At 31.2% G+C, this 19,136-nt stretch overlaps 3 protein-coding genes across 3 annotated transcripts in view; 2 read left to right on the top strand and 1 right to left on the bottom strand.

Moving 5' to 3' along the window:
• Positions 1–11,962, top strand: part of FBLN2 (Fibulin 1) — a 110,935-nt gene extending 98,973 nt beyond the window's left edge. The window contains exon 21 of the mRNA XM_051208846.1: positions 8,311–11,962. Within this exon, the coding sequence (XP_051074246.1) occupies positions 8,311–8,523 (213 nt within the window). The 3' untranslated portion in view covers positions 8,524–11,962. The remainder of the gene's footprint in view (positions 1–8,310) is intronic.
• Positions 1,878–7,133, bottom strand: MS3_00001397 (uncharacterized protein). The gene is made up of 2 exons (XM_051208847.1): positions 6,851–7,133; positions 1,878–6,815 (listed from the first exon to the last, which is right to left on the bottom strand). Exon 2 carries the CDS (start codon positions 5,534–5,536, stop codon positions 4,631–4,633), a length of 906 nt encoding a protein of 301 aa, XP_051074247.1. The 5' UTR covers positions 5,537–6,815; positions 6,851–7,133; the 3' UTR covers positions 1,878–4,630.
• Positions 11,963–12,241: 279 nt separating the features above from the next.
• MS3_00000828 (uncharacterized protein) lies at positions 12,242–18,980 on the top strand. Its single transcript, XM_051208443.1, has one exon. The coding sequence runs from the start codon at positions 16,658–16,660 to the stop codon at positions 16,976–16,978; it is 321 nt and encodes a 106-aa protein (XP_051074248.1). The 5' UTR covers positions 12,242–16,657; the 3' UTR covers positions 16,979–18,980.
• Positions 18,981–19,136: the final 156 nt, after the last annotated feature.

Raw genomic sequence — 19,136 nt, forward strand, 5'->3', positions numbered from 1 at the left:
CGGCTGGTCGTTGGTAAATATTGCCAAAAGCAACAATTTTTTTCGTTTTTAGTGATTTCTCTAATGACATCAGTTTGTAATTAAAATCGTCAAGTAAGCACATTAATGTAATTTATTATTATTATTTTACTTGAACACATAAATATTGGTACAAGAGTGCGCCAAATATTTATGCGCCACACAAAACAATGGGACTGGGAAGAGAAAAAAAAGAAGGTAAGGTGCGTAAAAGAAAAAAAAAGAAGAACCACCACAGATTAGTGTATGGTAATGTAATAATAATAATAATGGGGGAAACAGAAATGTATAACCAGAAGAATTCTTTCAGTTGATGAAGATACAACCATTTTTTATGAAGAAAGTAAAAGAAGGTTACAGCAGAATCACCACTGGCTTCTATTCTGAGCCATATCTGATAACGTCTCTAGCCACTGTGTAGCACCATCTCTCGGACCCCAACCAGGGAGTCGTGAAGGACCAACAGAAGCCGGTCCTTTGCAGCTTTCTTTCATGCCACGACACCATGTCATGCACTGATCACCTCTCCGCTTCTTCCAACCAGTCCCAGAGTCGGCAAATAATGCACGGCGTGGAATTCTCTGGGACGACATTCGTAGAACATGTCCAAGCCAGCGAAGTCGGTGTTTCAAGATGGTGACACCAATTGCATTATCATTTCTGAGCCCGAACACACGATGTCGAACCTCTGCATTACTAACATGGTGTCGCCACTGGATGTCAGCAATCCTTCGGAGACAGCGATGATCAAACACAGAGAGTCGTCTAACGTCCTCAACTCGGAGAGGCCAGGTCTCACAAGCATAGAGCAAAACTGCTCTCACCGACGCGTTGTAGATCCGACCTTTTACAACCAGACTAACATCACGAAGGCGCCAAAGATGGCCCATTATACGTGAATCGATTGTCTAAATAATTTAATAAGCTTTGGATAATAAAACGTAGTTAATGGGAAATTCTGGAAGAATTAAATATGTCCCATAGTTACTGATCGTCATTATTGTAACACATTCTTAACCTCATACAGTTGTAAACTTCATAAGAAACTCAAAGCCTTTTACCACAAAACAACGAACACATAATCCAATTCTCGGCAGTGTGGAACTAAGAAAAACAGTCATTCTAATTCTCTTAGCACTAAAAAGTACATAATATAATATTCCTTACTTGTCAGTGAATATTTCATGTTTTCTGAACTGTCATTTCTAGTTGACGTTATGATCTAGAAAAATGTATATTTTATTAACCATTCAAAAGAAAACTTAAAATCGAAGAAAAATTGAAGTAAACCTAATGGTAATAATATTTAGATTTTAAATGAAACTTGGCTGCATAACCAGTTGTTGAAAATTACCAACTTATCAATAAATACTGGACAAAAATTCACTGGATAAATATTATTCACTTATATGAAACTCTCTGAAACTTAGCATCTCATATTCCACAATGAATCAAACAAAAAATCGTCAAGCCTAAAGATCAATATATTAATCCACACTTGAAGTCATAATTCTAGGTTATCTTATAACAAACACTTGGCTTAAGTTTATTTCTAACAATAAGTAATAAGTAACCTCATTATGAAATTAGTGTAATTATACGATTTAACAATACCATAAACACATCAGTTAGTAACAAATGATTAAAGCGTTTAACTTAATCCGTTTAAATATAACAGAATCACTATCAATAAAATAAAACAAATAATAGTTGCATAGTCCGTTTTTGGAAAGGACGAAAAATATTGGACCGATTTATCTGAAAGTTGTATTTAGATCAATAATGACCAACAGAATAGAACTAAATGAATAGAATTTATTATTCTCATCAATTAATAAATGATACTAATATATTGAGTGGTAGTATTTAGGTTTACAATTAAAATAATTAAATCACAAAATCATTTACTGAAAAATAATTTGATACGGTTGAGTTAATGTATAACAGAAATTAAGTGCAGAAAAAGCATACTCATTTAAATGTGTAATGTTCACCAGTGGGAAGAAGTAACTGAATAAATAGAATATATACGATAAAACAGCGTACTTTAAATTCTTTTATACTGCTAAAGCACAGGACACCTTATTAAACTTATCTATCAAACATCATCTTCTGTCTTCAACATAAGAACGGTAGGTTACTAATTAAACCACTCAAACAGTAAATAAGAGGTTCTAATCCCACTCCACCTACTTAGACATAGTCAGTTTGATAGTATCAATGTCTTTCACTTGAATAATGTGGCTAAAAGTCAAGTTTATAAACTTAAACTTATTAAACAAGTAACACATTAAAATGTAAGATATTAAAGTCAGTCATAATAAACACGTACATAGATGAAATTATTTGTAATTTCAGCAATAATAAGCCGATAACTGACTGCTGTTAATTGTTTTCAATTTTTTTCAATTGAGTTCTGTTTTAATTAAATGGCAATGTTCACTACCTACATTATTTACAGGTGATCATTTTTAAGACACGTCCTGTACCATACTAAATACTCGAAGACTTAAGCAAAGAAGAAAAGATAATAAAAAAGAACCCATGTTCTGTAACTACCTAACTAATATATATGTTTTATGAATTAGCTTGAAGCTGTTGAGGTTAACGGTAAATGGCAATTACTTTTCGTCATAAAAACCTGTCTCAATACAATTTTTTGAATATTTACAACTAAAGTTCATATTAATCAGGTATTTATATCAGCCTTTTGTTACCCATTATGGAAAATTACTCATATTATACAAACTTATTGTAATGAATAATGTCATCGTTGAAACTACCTAATAATCGTAATACATTTTTGTTATCTCTTATGTCACTTCTTCATTAAAGATCTTTTATCTGTGCAAAAACAGATATTGGCTAGTAATGACTCATGATGACGAGTGAAAAATAATTCTTTGTGCATATTTTCTTATACAAGTACTAGATTTTTTTACATATATTAGTCTTTATTTGCATGCTATATTTACAATATCTCGAATTTTAAATATATTTATGTTCGTTTTTATGTTTTGAATTCATAATAGTTAAAATATGTATTTCAATGGTTTCAAACTACCTCCGTTTATCTACTTGTCTAATAATCCCATCATCATATCGATGACAGAAACTGACTAAACATTAAAGCTGTGTCTGTGTTAATATACACCACTATCAAAATTATTTAAATGTCTTAGATATAAATGTGTAGAATATATATCACGTTTTTTTTATTTGACCTGGCATGAAGTTAGTATACAATTCATTATTGTAGTTTTTTAATCTAAATGTCTTCCTATGCAAGTTTTAGCTCAAGAAAATCAATGTGAGCGGATGTTTGAATTTATGCATATGTATATGCACTACAGTAAAAAACTTCGATTTGGATCTACTACATAATAAACATAGTTCATATTAAACAACTACAGTGAGAAACTATCTATGATTTTAATTGTGATGCACATGTAAGCGAAAATTGTAGTATTAATCAATATTCATGAGAACAGGGGAGTTCCAGTAACAATATAGATCACTTATGAGGTGATTGAAAACTTATAAATATCTATATTGAAATTTTCACTATGGATAAAATTCTATAAGCATTTTTTGAACCATAACTTAAATGCGTTTTTCAAGTAGGAGCCAACGGATAGCCAGTAATCTTCAATGATCAGTGAAATATTATGTGCTTTTAAGTCTAAATTCGTTCACTTTTTAACAACATTAAAATAATAATAGGTCATCAGGTTTAGGTATAATTAGATGACTCATGAAAATAAAGGGACTGGAAAACGTTGTTTCTTCAATTTGATAGGTGAGAATAATTAAGAATTCCAGATGATCTGGAAATAATTTTCACTCAAAATTATTGAATATTTAACTTTCTATACTTTGAAGTTTATACTATTTGAAAATTCCTTAGTTTAGTTCCTTAGATCAACAACTACACATACAATTATAAATCGCACAGAGCTATGAGTCCTGATCCCATGGTCGTTTATTGTAATGGTTGTTCATTCTTAATAATAGTAAATTACCATTTAATATCTTCAGTGCAAATTCACCTCAATCTGGATTTGAATGATTCAACGTTTTTGTACTATAATTTATAGGAAATTTAGTTCATTAATCATTTTGTTTATGTGGCATATTAATATATTTCAAATTGTTGTTTAAAAGTGGTTTTTTAACGTAAAATAAGTTGACGCCTCCTAAAGAGCTAGTGAATGCAAAGGTCATTTAAAGGGTGAGAATCATTTGCTTTTGACCTTCGCTTACTTTAGTGCATCTCAAAGCCGTGGACGCATGAATGTATATACAGTCGGATTCATGATATTTATGTTTTTGTAAAAACACTACTTAAAAGTTTTCATTTAATATCACATCTAACTGAATATAATTTGATGAAAGCAAAAACGTAGATCAAGTTGAGAGAGAAAATATAAGACAATGAGAAAGGAAAAAAACAGGAAACACAAATAATAAAAGTCAGGACGTTTAGAGAATTAAAAATATAAAATACATCACGTGTAAATATAACACTTTTCTTAGAATAATAATTAAAAAAACAAACTTATTTCAGTACTCTTAGTTAGAAGAGGGGATAAATACTTTATTATATAACTAATTAAACGGTAAATGAATAAATATTTAGTAATTCAGTCAACTGAAACAAAATTATGTTGTCGAATGATAACTGTTTATGAATAAATAGCCTATAGGCATATAAAAATTGGACAGCTAGGATGCAGCTAGACGATCTAGACTTCGCAGATGATCTGGCCCTTCTATCGCACACACAACAACAAGTGAAGTAAAAGACGACCAGTGTAGCAGCAGTCTCAGCAGCAGTAGGTCTCAATATACACAAAGGGAAAAGCAAGATTCTCCGATACAACACAGAATGCACCAATCCAATCACAATTGATGGAGACGATTTGGAAGATGTAAAAACCTTTACATATTTGGGCAGCATCATTGATGAACAGGGTGCATCTGATGCAGATGTGAAGACGCGGATCGGCGAAGCACGAGCAGCATATTTACAACTGAGGAACATCTGGAACTCAAAGCAACTGTCAACCAACACAAAGGTCAGCATTTTCAATACAAATGTCAAGACAGTTCTACTGTATGGGGCAGAAACTTGGAGAACTACGAAAGCCATCATCCAGAAAATACAGGTGTTTATTAACAGTTGTCTGCGCAAAATACTTCGGATCCGTTGGCCAGACACTATTATCAACAACCTACTGTGGGAAAGAACAAACCAGATCCCAGCAGAGGAAGAAATCAGGAAGAAGAAGCGCTGGAAGTGGATAGGATACACATTGAGAAAAGCACCCAACTGCGCCACAAGACAAGCCCTTACATGGAATCCTGAAGGCCAAAGAAGAAGAGGAAGACCAAAGAACACATTACTCCGGGAAATGGAAATAGACATGAGAGAAATGAACAAGAATTGGATTGAACTGGGAAGGAAGGCCCAGGACAGAGTGGGTTGGAGAATGCTGGTCGGCGGCCTATGCTCCATTGGGGGTAACAGGCGTAAGTAAGTAAGCCATATAAAAATCCATGTCAAGGTCTTCCTTCTAGTTAAGTCCCGTCCAACACTACATCAGCTGTTTTGTCGTTCAATAGTAAATAATAAATCAATATATTTTTTTAAAAGTGTAGACTTCCATAGATATCCAATTTTTAAGTTGTCGTTCAATAGTTTCAGTAACAGGTGTTTTACTTACGCATTGTTCACTTCATATATTTACACTGAAGCAAATGCAACAAACCATCTACAAGAATGTTTGTGTGTTTGCTTAACTGTTATATCATTCTACGAAAACCCTATATAATAAATTAACATCATAAGTCACCTTTCATTAGAGTAACTTAATAAAATAAGTTCTGTACACACTTAGTATAATATTTGTCCAGGTTATTTTGTACAGGTGGGAAGTGGTACATGGGCAGTAACAAAAGCCTTTAGAATTATATCAATAGATAGTGTAAGATTAACTGTCTTAAGTTTGAAATCATTTCAGTAACTCCAAACCAATGTCAAACATGAAAAACTAACAGTTATTAGTCTTAACTTAGATGCGATGACTATTTCTTTAGTACCGTATCCAAGGCGCTATTGCAAAGTAAATGGAATTTCTTTTGCACAAATGGAAGTACATACCATTAGGAAAAATCTTATTGATATATCCTTAAATATTGTTTATCTTTACAATTAGCTGATTATTAAGTATTATGTAATATTTATCTAATCCTTTAGTGTTCGCTGAATTTTATAGGCCAATTACAATGTGAACATTAGTTACAATGAAGCGACACCACGTATATTTGCTAAAATGTTTAGCGATTAAAAGCTATCAACAGGAAACTCTAGACCTAAGTTTCAAGTTGGTCAATCATTATCAGCACTGTTAATGTCACAAAGTGGGAATCTGTATAACGTGGGTTTGAAAACCATTAGGAGTGCAACCCACTCAAGACTGCAGGTACACCTTGATAACGAGTACCAAGTACCACAAAACCTGGATCCAGAATTTTCTACCATCTAACTCCAGCCACTTAACATCGTTCATGTCCATTTTTAAATTGATCAGTCTGTCGGCCATAAGAAACGTAGAACCTGGCACATATGTGTATCAGTTCAATTTCCCACATCACATCAGTACAAGAAAATGAAACTATCCATACAAATGTCAGTGTACTAGAAACAATACCAGTGCCAGTTGTAATAAACAAGGTTACTCATCGAAAATATGATTTGAGAAGGATAAACAGATTCCTGTAAAGTAATTTTAAGGCTCAAAATTTATTCATAAACAAAGAATGAATCTACCTCAAACACCATTCAACACCATTTCGCTTCGAAGCCTAGGCTAAATTTGATCCATTAATTCAACCCATTTCTTGAGCTTAAACCAGGCACCACAATCATCGAACATTTTAGTGTAATTAAAAATAATTTGGAAGAATCGGTAGACACAGAAGTATTAGATAAGGCAATGATTAGTAATTCAAGTAGTGAGATGTTTGTTTGTTTGCTTGCTTGCGTTGCTCATATTATAAACATGCTAAAATCAATTTCAGACTATATATATATATATATATATATATATATACAATGGAACACGTGAATATAAACTCTCATCAACACAATCTATCAGTTATGAATATTAGTGTCTAGTGTTTTACATTTTTCAATTATAATCAATCTCTCCTGTCATTGATCGAAAGATAAATATATGTATATTGATCAATATAAATATTGATGTTAAAATCGTTAGCTGACAAACTCTCATAGATGAAACTAAATCATCAGTTCACTAAGATTACTAAAAATGATCAATTAATGATAGTTAATTTCTCATTAATCCATAGTAATCATATATATTCATAGTTTTTAAGTCTTTTCGAGATCAAAAGCTTTATATGTTAATCGTCAGTTACAAATGACTTATATGTTGACATTCGAAATGATTTTGGCAACACGCCAAAAGTTGTAAATTATTAGACTAGTTGGCTGTTAGCCAAAGAATGAGCTAAAGATATACTAGGAACCTATATTATGACACATAAATCGAAAATGAAGCCTCTCATTTCTGTTTCCTCATTTGTTACGATCAGTAATTGTTTCAGATATTTCCAAGTCAGTTATTTAAATAATTAATAAGAATACATTTATTTTAGAATGTTTTTCCATCAAATTTTAGTTTCTAATCAGAAAGAATTGGATTTGACCAATATACACTCATATCCTGTTTCGAGATATTATTCTTAAAACAAAGGCTCATTCAATAAATGAAGTTCAAATGATATATTCCATAATGAGAAAGCAAAAGAATAATAGCCAATCCAGTGCAGTTCTTATATTTATCATAAATGTTTTTTTAGATATGTATTGCTGAACTAAACGAAGTTTATGTCTATTCTTAAGGTTATCGATGTCGAATTTTATGTGGAAAATTTTATTTTTTGGAAAAAGGATAAAGATAAATATATATCCTGATCTCTTCATGCATTTATCTTGTCAGCAGTTTATCTCCTGGATACTTAACTACTAAGACTTCATCGTGGTCTTTTCAGTTTCCCAGAGAATACTGTATATCAATGCTGAAAGGGGATTGGAAGACTTGTTTTGTATCTTGTCTATTATGATTAGATGTTTTATATGAATAAAACAGTATAAAATAGTATATGAATACTATTTGTGGTCTCACTGAAATTAACTGAATTCATCTACTTATTGAGACTGTTTCTTTCCTGTTCAATTTTTTTCTGTTTTTGTTATAATTATAGCTACAACCAAGTCGTTTACACACTGGCAGTGTTGAAGTTCGCCTACTTCGTAAATTACCAGCCCCAATGAATATTCTAATATCCGTTCATGTGACAATATCCAAAGGTGATATAGAAATTGCACATGCTGTCACTAAACTTTACCTGTTTGTTACACAATCATTTTCTGAACGATTGAGAACAAGCAGAATAATTCAAAGAGGAATAATTTAAATAATACGTTGTCCCTTCTATCCTTTACTCGTCTGCAATTAAATGTTTTTATTATTATTCAATTAGGATCACTGAGAAAATTTTTCCCTCTTTCGGTTTGTTTACCATCCTTTTACACCTAAAATTTTACTTCAAAATTTACAATGCGGTATAAAATCAATGCAGTCAAACTAAGCTGATTAGTCAGTGACAAAAAAACATTTTAACAAGTAATATTTATTCAGAAGGAATATCGTATACCTGCTGATACTGTAAGCGATGATCGGTATCATTTATTAGTTTACTGACAAATGAGGAGTCGCACATGAACATGCAGTGAAACATATTCATCTATACAAACATAGTCTATTGCATTTTATACACATTCATATTCTTATAAACTACTTTCATCGATACTGTCATAAATATATATATACATCAGATTCAATAAATCAATAGATTACGCAACATTGATTATCTTAACATATAAACAAACAAACTTATATACATACATAAGCATATATACGCGCATATATATGTAAATTAATCGTTTATTTCTCTACCCTATATCTCAATAATTTCTTTCTTGTTTAAGCGCCACTCCATGGGTATCCAACCATTGATGAGATTATCGTTTTTTTGAGTATATAAATATACGTTTAATATTCTTATCCAAGAAATAAAACTGAAACACTATTACTGCTCCTAATATCACTACTAATACTACTATTATTGTTAATTATCACGTATTACTGTAATATTTATGTTTGTGTATATGTACGTTTTGCTTAAATGACATCACTTTAATAAATGCTATTTTCTTTTGTTTTCATGAATCGACAACAGAGCTGATAATCACCAAGCTATATAAGCAAATAATCATTTACAACTCACTCGTAACTGACTTCGGGACAATACTCTTAAAGTTCTAGTAAGAGTTCATGACTCGTATGATCAATGTAATTGCCACTCAAATAGTGAATATTCGATGACAGTGAACATTTTACTGTAAAGTGATTGAAATTTGGAACGAATGTCATTAAAATTTTACGCAGCATCACAATAACATAATGTTCTCAGTGAGATCTGATCGTTCTTGTTTTGATTCCTTATAGAGTTGTGGATACCCTGAATAAATAGCATCAAACTAGAATAAAGTATTTTCCCTTTAGTTTGCAGTCAATTTTCAAATGTCATCTCGTGATAAAAGTTACTTTCAAATTGAGTTTATAAAAACTACTCAATTCCAAAAAAATATCTGGTTACTTGCTATTCAGTTTTCATAATTAATTGTGTTTCCTATGATTAAATTTCAAGTAACAAAATTATAACGGGGTTTCAGTTGAATTTTTTGATAAGTAAATATCAAAATTATGCACGCTGTAAAAACGGAATACTTGTTATCGTCAAAGCCTGTTGACTAAGTTTTATGCAGAATACAACCCTGTATATTCGTCAAACGACAAGATTGCTCGTATGTTACGCGTAAAAACTGTTTTATTCCATATGGATAAAAAATGTGTTGTTGGATCATTGAAAACACTTACTGAGAAAAACACTTGGTTTTCTCATGTTTCATTCTTGTTTAAAGGATTGTTTACTATTTTAAAGAGAAAATACTTTTCCTCAGATATTTTTATTTCAAACGAAAATTGAGTAGATTAGAATTGGATAACTGATTTTGTGTCTGTAGGTTAAATTTTCGAGTATTCAAATAAAAAATTAAGGACTCGTAATACTTGATCTAAATGAAGGTGTTTTTAATGGGATCTGAAATAACACTCTATAAATCTGTTCATTGCTATACATAGTTTTCTTTTTAGATATCAATATACACTATTTAGAAATTTACTGACACGATCATATTATAGTTACAACTTAAGGTAAAATACTGACAGATAACTAGGCAACAGTTATTAATTTTATGATACTCAGTATCATTCAGCGTAATAGTATTTTTAGCTTCTCTAAACCAGTAATATCGTGGAAATTTGTTGCTATCTTCTTCAGTAATCTCATCAATGATAGGTACCTTTCAATCATTTTCACCTAACTCATTATCAGTAAATTAATGTAGCTTTCTATGTTCTCCCTCACTTCTTCCAATCGTTTCTTATTATTATTTATACTTATATTAAAGGTCTTTGAATCCTTTTCTTTTCTAGAAAAGCAACCTGGTCTTCTTGAGTGGACTAAATTTTCTTTGAAACATATTTTTAACTGACATTCCAATTTAACTATCTGATTAAATAGTAGTATTGATAAACAAGAAATATTCCCAAAGATTTGTTATCTGGCAGTTAATAATTTCAATTCAACTACAAAGATTCCTCTATGAAACAACCTATTTGAAACATTATTTATATTGATTATACCATTAATATGTGTAACACAATGATTGAATTCGATAAATATGTGTACTTCAACAACAACAACAACAGTGATTATTTCGTTTTAAGTTTATTCAATATTCATTTGTTTGTTTAATATATTCATTGCATTATTCACTTATTTGTTCATGTTAAATAAAAATAAAAGACCAAAGACAAACAATCAATCAGGTATTTGAAATTCACAATATAATAATTTGTAAAATCAAGAAAAGATGAAGTAGATAAAAAAAATAGATCAAGATTGACAAAAGATTATTTATATGTCCTAATGTCGATTTTTGACATACTGTATACAAATGTCATATTTTGTCAATAATTAAATAGGGAAGATTTGTTTACAGAACACATCTTTATTCTAGGGAAGTGCTTATGATTAAAATTATTTATCAGAATGGTATTAGTTAGGAATTCACATAAAACATCAAACACATTTATCTAGTTATCTATTAAACCATCCTGATTCCATTCACTATTCTGTACACATTATCCAAAATTCCCCATACTAAATTAAAATATATACCATAGGATGCGGATATTTATGAGAATTATTTACTTTGGATTATTTAGCATCACTAGTTGGAAAAAATGACCCACTAAAAGCTAAAGAGCATCAGCTGAACAGATGTTTCGTTTTATTTGAAACTTTTCATAGTTTACCCACCCAGCCCTCATCCATACACAAAACTCAGTTCCTTCAGGTCTCATGATAAGAATATAATTAACTGTACAATTCATTCCCTGGATTTTGGGTTGTAAACAAAATCTAACATTTACAGCTTTTTAACCAGATACGAGTGATGGCTGGTGGTGGAATCGACGACATGCACTTCGTCTTATTTAGGATTCATCGGCTGGATGTACCTGTATTCTAGAATTGATGTTCACTCCAGATTCCAATCCAGTGCTATTTACTTCAAGCACCATCGCGTTATTCACTTACTTATTGTATCCAGACAGCCATTGGATTCAAACAATCAATACAAATGAATTTACAGCTTTAAATTCTTTTATTTAGATATCTTAAACAGTGAACTTGCTGCAAAATATCAACAATTTTACATTTAATTATTTATTATAAAATAATAAGTTAATCATAGAAAGAATAATATTTTTATAAATTAAAAGAATCTAAGTCAACTAGACTAGTTAAAGGATAATATAAAATAAAAATCAAATAGAGCTAACAAGTATAGATATTATATTTGAACAATTTCTAGGTGACATGTTCAAGTCTATGCTATCAAAATCAATGATCAATTAACGCAAAGTATTCTTTTTTATTCAAAATAAAATAGATAATAGAACGTCTGATATTATATTTGGTATAGCTTCAAATTGAATTCATATGATAAACAGAAAATAATTATTTATTAAGGAGACTAACTGTGAACAGAAATACATTTTATATTTCCTAATAAGATTTATACATAACTACAATGATCTATTTGGATGGAATAAAAGAAAAGAATTTGACTTGAAATTTAATACTTTAATTAACAATAATAACCAATTCATTGTCATGTAACAACGAATATTTTAATAGTTTTACTCTAAAATTTATTATATTTAATACAGTTTAAGGCAGGTATGTAAATTCACTTGTAAACAGTACAAATGAAATAATCACATCTAACTCTCACTCTTTTTATCTATCTTTCAGAGTAAATAAATAATCACTGATCTAAACAACTAAATAAACAAATAAAAATATTCCATGAAGTTATTCGACAACTCAAGAATTTGCTGTTATCTCATTTTTGTAAAATAAACACAAATAAATAATGATTTATAGCCAAATGAAATAAACAATAACTGACTTTGTCTAAACGTTTCATTGTTTACATATATATGATACTAAATCCTTTTGTAAGGGTTATTTACACTAGTGACTAATTCACTATCGAAATAATAATATCAATGGTTGTGGGAAAATTAAGCATAAGGAATATAATTTAACAAACCAAAAGGATTGGAAGATGAGGAGTAAAGAACAATATCATGATTAAAGATGTATACATTCCAAATGAAACAGATTACAAACCACACCTTTTAAAGTCTTTAATCATAGATTACGACTATGCCAATTACTCTAACCAAAAAGCTTGTACATAATAACATGGCTTAGATCAACGGTTGATAAATTCATGAGCTGTTATCACGTTACGATTAGCTTTTTAGTCATTACAGTACTCACAAAATCCACAATATAGTGGGATTCCAGATAACTGGGTTTTACATTAAAATAAACATTTTTGTCTAGCATAATCTATAAGTAGTTGAAAAATTCAACAAATACTTTTTTTCACATAAAACGTTTGCTTATCCAAAATATTTGTGTTTTTCTCATCTTTCCCAATAGTTTCGTTGTTGTTGTTGTTGTTACCGCCTCTGTTACTGATGTTGAAGGTGGTAGTCAGAAAAATGTACAGAAAAAATTGTTACAAAAAGAAATCAATATGGAATAATGGGAAAAAAAATTGAAACCGAAAACAAAACAGACTGGAATTTATGATTTTTATTTGATCGGATTCGAAAAGAAGAATAAAATAGAATAAGGATTTAGTTACCACAAAAAGAAAAGTATATAGATTAGAATATTCCTAGAAAGATTAATGATAAACTATCTTTTAATGTAATATCAATACTTATTAAAAATTAAAGCCGTCAACTTTAAATCTAGGCTTTAATAAAATTTTCTGCAAATTTAGTCGTATTCTTTGTGCGCATACATATATTACTCAGTCGTTATTTAAAAATATGTTCGGTACTAATAATTAATGTACTTCTGTTCAAATTAATGCTGTTTCTTATCCTATTCTCCCACTCATGGATTCATATAAAACGGAGTTTCAGTAAAGGTTTATCCTATAGTAGTCTATTAATTACTAAAAATGTGATATTTCAGTAATATAGTACAAACTAGACAGGGGTTGTTAGGATTATTAATAAGAAGTATTGCAAAATTATGAAAAACGAAAAGTTATTCCATTGAAATAATATTTCTGTACGTTTGTTCTAAAATTATACCCTGAATTTATTTTTCAGTTCATTGATTAAGCTGATGAATTGACATTCAACTTATTTTATCCACGATTATTCAATCTTTTGTTGTAATACTATGCAAGTAAAGCTTTAATTTATTGTCAAGAATGTGTGAATAAATCCAGATTCATAAATTTACAGTGATAAGTTAGTGTCTCTTGTATAAATAGACTAAATAAAAATGTTCTGTAATATTGTCTGAAACAATTGTTAGTGTTTCCATTTTTCAAAGAAAGGTTTATATTCATTTCAAGTCATATTTAATATGTACCGAATGAAGTTCAGATTAGTCATCAGATTGAATTATTCATTACAAATTCTTTCATCGTCTTGACAGTTAACATACTTTACATAACCAGCTGTAAAAACAAATAATTTATATTTATACACTTAAACTGTGTCGAAGATGTAGACTAATTCTGAGATATAAATACATTTACGTAATCAGTTCCCAAATCAGTCCATGTAGTTACATGTATTTTTTTAGGTATTATACTCTCTAACCAACTTCTGATTTACTGTCATTAATATTACAACTATTATTTATATTATGCTACCGTTCATTCAAATACAATAACGATTCGTTCTTTGTAACGTATATTATTCAACCGTTATAATTAATAATAAAATCCTACATAGAATATTAATAATTCGGTTCACACTTGACCTATTTAAATAATTATTTATTTATTTGATTTAAAAATGACTGTTTATCCATAGTGAAATCATTTTTTATTGATCAGAAGGATGTATATTTAGTTGTTTAGTCAACATTTTCTATTTGCGGAAAATTATATTAACATTTATATGAATAAAATAATTTCATAATATCAGTTAACTTGTGAAATAATAATGCATTGTACAAGTTTATTAGTATTAAATTTTCTATTAAAGATTAATTTCTTTTAGGGATTGTCAACTACACTTCATTCAACTGTAGTTATCTCATTTAAGTATTTCAATGATATCTATCCATTGAATTAATTTCAATTGTAAATGTACGATTTAAAGAGATTGTAATTCTCTGTGAATAACAATCTATCGAAGCTCAGTTAGTGTTTTTTTATCACAATTTCTTCAGATTAATAATGATTGTAAATTTCAGCCATTAACCTATAATTGAATGTTTAGTAAAACGATATACAGAATATTCTAAATAATTTTGATAATAACACCTCACTTGGTCAGTATGAAGGTCAGAAAAGAAGAAGAGTAGTTGGAAAATGTAAATCAACAAGATAGTAGTAATATTGTAGAATATACTAGAACATAGTCAATAAATGACTGAGAGCAAATGGTTATTTGAAAGTGCTAATAAGATATAGGATTACCAATAGATCACAAGGAATCTATTACACCGAATAATTTGACAAAATGACCAATAACACAAATATTTAATATCCTCAGTTCGCATGAATTAGAAAAATAATTTAAGAATAAGAAAATCTTATTTTTCTATGTATAACAATTAATCACTGGAGGTCAGCATCAAGTCTCAACAAACATAATCATGCAAAAAATTTATTTCTATTAGACCATATGATATTAACTCCGCCAGTAGCTCTCCTAGAGTTACTCTCCGTCCCAAGCCCAGGTAAAGGAGGAGGGTTGGGCATGAGTCAGCAACCCCATCCCATAGAAAAAATCTAGCTAAAAAACGCTAACCAGATTAGACCATTTAAACTCTGCCCTCCGAGCTGAAGGAAGAATTATGACGGCTCAGAATGAAAGCTGAAATTCTTCGGAAGTCACGAAGCCGATGCTCCTTCTAACAACCAAAGCAACAATTTTTATCGGTACATGTAACGTCCGCACAATGTAAGACGGACAGGACCAGTCAAACACCTACGGAAATGAGGAGATACAAATTGGCGATTCTTGTAACCAGCGAAACCTATTGGACCCAAGCTGCACAGCAAAGGCTAGATAAGGGAGAGATGCTACTATACTCCGGTCAGGAAGAGGAGTTGCTCTCCAAAGAACCACGACATGAACTTACAGGATGGGAATCTCATGGATCTAAGATCATCAAAGCACCATTCAATACAAGGAAAGATGGAATTACAATGAATGTTATCAGATATTATGCACCCACCAATAATAGCAACGACGACGATAAAGACCAGTTTTATAGGAGGCTGCAACCGATCACAGCGAAGTGCCTAAGAAAAGACCTGACCATCCTGATTGGAGACTGAACCGCCAAAGTTGGAATGGACAATAATGGGGTATGAAGATATCATGGAAAGACATTGACAGAGAGAAAGGAACAGGTATGGGAAGATATTTGCGGGTCAATCTGCATTCAACAAATTGGTTATAGACGGCACAATATTCTCACACCAACGGATGCACAAAGCTACATGGATTTCACACGACTATTCTACTGAGAACCAGATCGATCATGTTTACATCGGTAAAAAAAATTCGGGAAGACAATGGAAGATGTGAGAACCAGGAGAGGAACTTACATACCTCCAGATCACCACTAGCTGGTGGTTGCCAGGGTGAAACTGAAGCTAAAGAAGTACTGGACAACTGGGGAAACAGCATTATGAAGGTTCAATGCAGTTATCCTTCGAGATACTGACAAACTCAACGAATTCATGATATCTCTCAACAACAAGTTCCAAGCCTTACAGGATCTACTGAAGGAAGAAACTACTATGGAGGAAAACTGGAAAGGTATCAAAGAAACATTAACTTTAACGTGCTAGGAGATGCTGGGCCACAAGAAGCAACACCATAAGGAATGGATCTCTAAGGATACCGTGGACAAGATTCAAGAAAGGAAGAACAAAAAGACAGCAATTAATAACAGACGAACAAGAACAGAGAAAGTAAAGGCACAAGCTGAATACACAGAAGCAAATAAGCAAGTGAAGAGCATTAGAACTGACAAGCAGAAATACGTGGAAGACTTAACAACGACAGCGAAAAAAGCTACAACAGAAGAAAATATGAGACAACTATACGACATAACGAAGAAACTACCAGGGAAATATAGTAAACCAGGGAAACCGGTAAAGGACAGAAAATGAAAGACAATCACTGAGGTTTAAGGCTAATCCAATGGAGTTCTTATTAACAGAAATGAGAAAATTCAAGCTCCTTAAATAACTTCGTACCAGCTGCACAAGCTAATGGTTACCTAAGCTCAGTAGCTTACTATATAAGATACCTGTAATTGAAGCGACAAGCAATTAACTAACTTAAAACAACTATGGCTAGTTTCATACGATTGAATCCTAATCATAAGAAACCAATAAAGTTTTACGCAGAATCACTTAAATTTCTACAAAATAAAACAAACATCAGACTCATTTGAATTTATACTAAAACAGTAAAGATGGCAAAGACAAACTTCTTGTAAAATCATTGATACATGGGCTTAAATTGTGTACTGTACTGAAGTATATATTAATACTTATTCCGAGGGCTAGCAATAACAAGGAGTGTGAACGGGCTATTCACATTTTTTGACCCATTAACAAACTCGAGTGATAAAAAAGTGAAAATTTACCAATAATGAAAGCAACAAATTTACTTAGCCTAATGTCGAATCATGTAAAAGTTTAAAAATTCATGGGGTCGTTTTCGTTTCGATTCTCCAAACCAATTTCAAAGCTTTCTTAAGTTTTTTGCATCCGATACGATCAATATGGATGACAGAATACAGTGAAAAGTTCAAATATATTGTCATTCAGGTGACTGATAGCAGAACGCAATATCGTATAACAATTATATTTAAACATAACAAACAGATACTTCTTAAAGGTAGCTGCTTTCTAACGGAAATGCTACTTAAATAGTATAATCTTTGTGAACAGTATTGGTTTGAGCATAGTTTTTAAATTAAATTTAAAAGTGGAATTCGGCTGTACTGAGCTTACCATTTTGGATAGAATTTGCAATTTCTCGAAATAAATAAACAATTATCTAGGAAAATATCCTGCATCAAATGAAAAGAACAATGCTGAAAACGTCCGAATAGTATCTAAACTTTATGGAATGTAATGATCCTATACTTTAATTCTAAAGTAATTTATGGTTTCGTATATAACGATCGGTTACTTCTCCTTGACTTTTAACCACTAGTATAGTAAGCTCAGTGTCTATGGAAGCTAAATTTAAGTAAACGTAATAACACGAAATGCAAAGAATATTTTAGAAAATAATTGTTTAGTATGATTCCATTTCAAAAAGCTTTACTGAAAGGTGTTATTATTATTGTTAGTGTGAAACAGAACAAAATTTGTACTAAGATATTCAATTTTAAATTATAATTTGTTAAGATTTCAATGAGATGTCAGTTAGGGAAACATTTAAAGCAAAAATAGGTGTTACCCATTTTGTCCTTATTTAAATCACTTCAACAACCTGCACCCAAAATATTACACAGCATTAAACCCAAAAGTTCCATTGGAATCGAACAAATAGGTGAAAAGTACTTAAACTCATTTGCACTGTTACTAGAAGCTACCAAACTTGTATGATAAGATCGAATCCAAAATAATCTATCGACTATAGCTAAATATAAAATTGTTAGTAAAACTTGATTAGGTACAAAACAGAAGATTATCTCTCTTTGACCGTAATTTTAGATCACAATAGCGAGCATCTTTTTAAGTGATAATTACCGGGAGCTCTTCCAACTCATCCGAGCCACTGGCAGCAAGAAGTCTGGTGTGAGCGAAACAATCTACGGCTCTTTTTAAAGATGGTGATGACTTTTTGACTAAGGAATTGACGACGTTGTTTACAAAGGTTTGGGAACTAGAGAGTGTAGCAACGTCATGGAATGAGTCGATAGTTGTCACTATCTTTAAAAAGGGTTCACGTCGTTCCTGTAACAACTATCGGGGGATAAGTCTACTTCCGATTGCGTCCAAGCTATTGGCTTCCGTCATGCTTCGTAGGTTGTTCAAAACCTGAGAAGCATTGACTCGCGAGGAGCAGGTTGGTTTTCGTTCTGGTCGAGGATGTATTGATCATATCTTCACCCTTCGCAAAATGTTAGAACACCGTCATACTTATCAAAGGCCAACAATCGTAGTGTTTCTTGACATCAGGGCTGCCTTCGATTCGTTGGACAGGACTGTTCTCTGGGATTGTCTATTGAAGAAGGGTGTGCCTGAGAAGTTTATTAACATTCTAAAAGCCCTATATACAAACACCTCAGGCAGAGTGAGGGCATAC

The sequence above is a fragment of the Schistosoma haematobium genome, chromosome 1 (assembly GCF_000699445.3).
Source record: "Schistosoma haematobium chromosome 1, whole genome shotgun sequence".
Classification (NCBI taxonomy): Eukaryota; Metazoa; Platyhelminthes; class Trematoda; order Strigeidida; family Schistosomatidae; genus Schistosoma; species Schistosoma haematobium.

Coding starts and splice junctions, on each gene's coding strand:
- MS3_00000828 (XM_051208443.1), top strand. CDS start 16,658: ATGCTGGGCCACAAGAAGCAACACCATAAGGAATGGATCTCTAAGGAT.
- MS3_00001397 (XM_051208847.1), bottom strand. CDS start 5,536: ATGGAGCATAGGCCGCCGACCAGCATTCTCCAACCCACTCTGTCCTGG.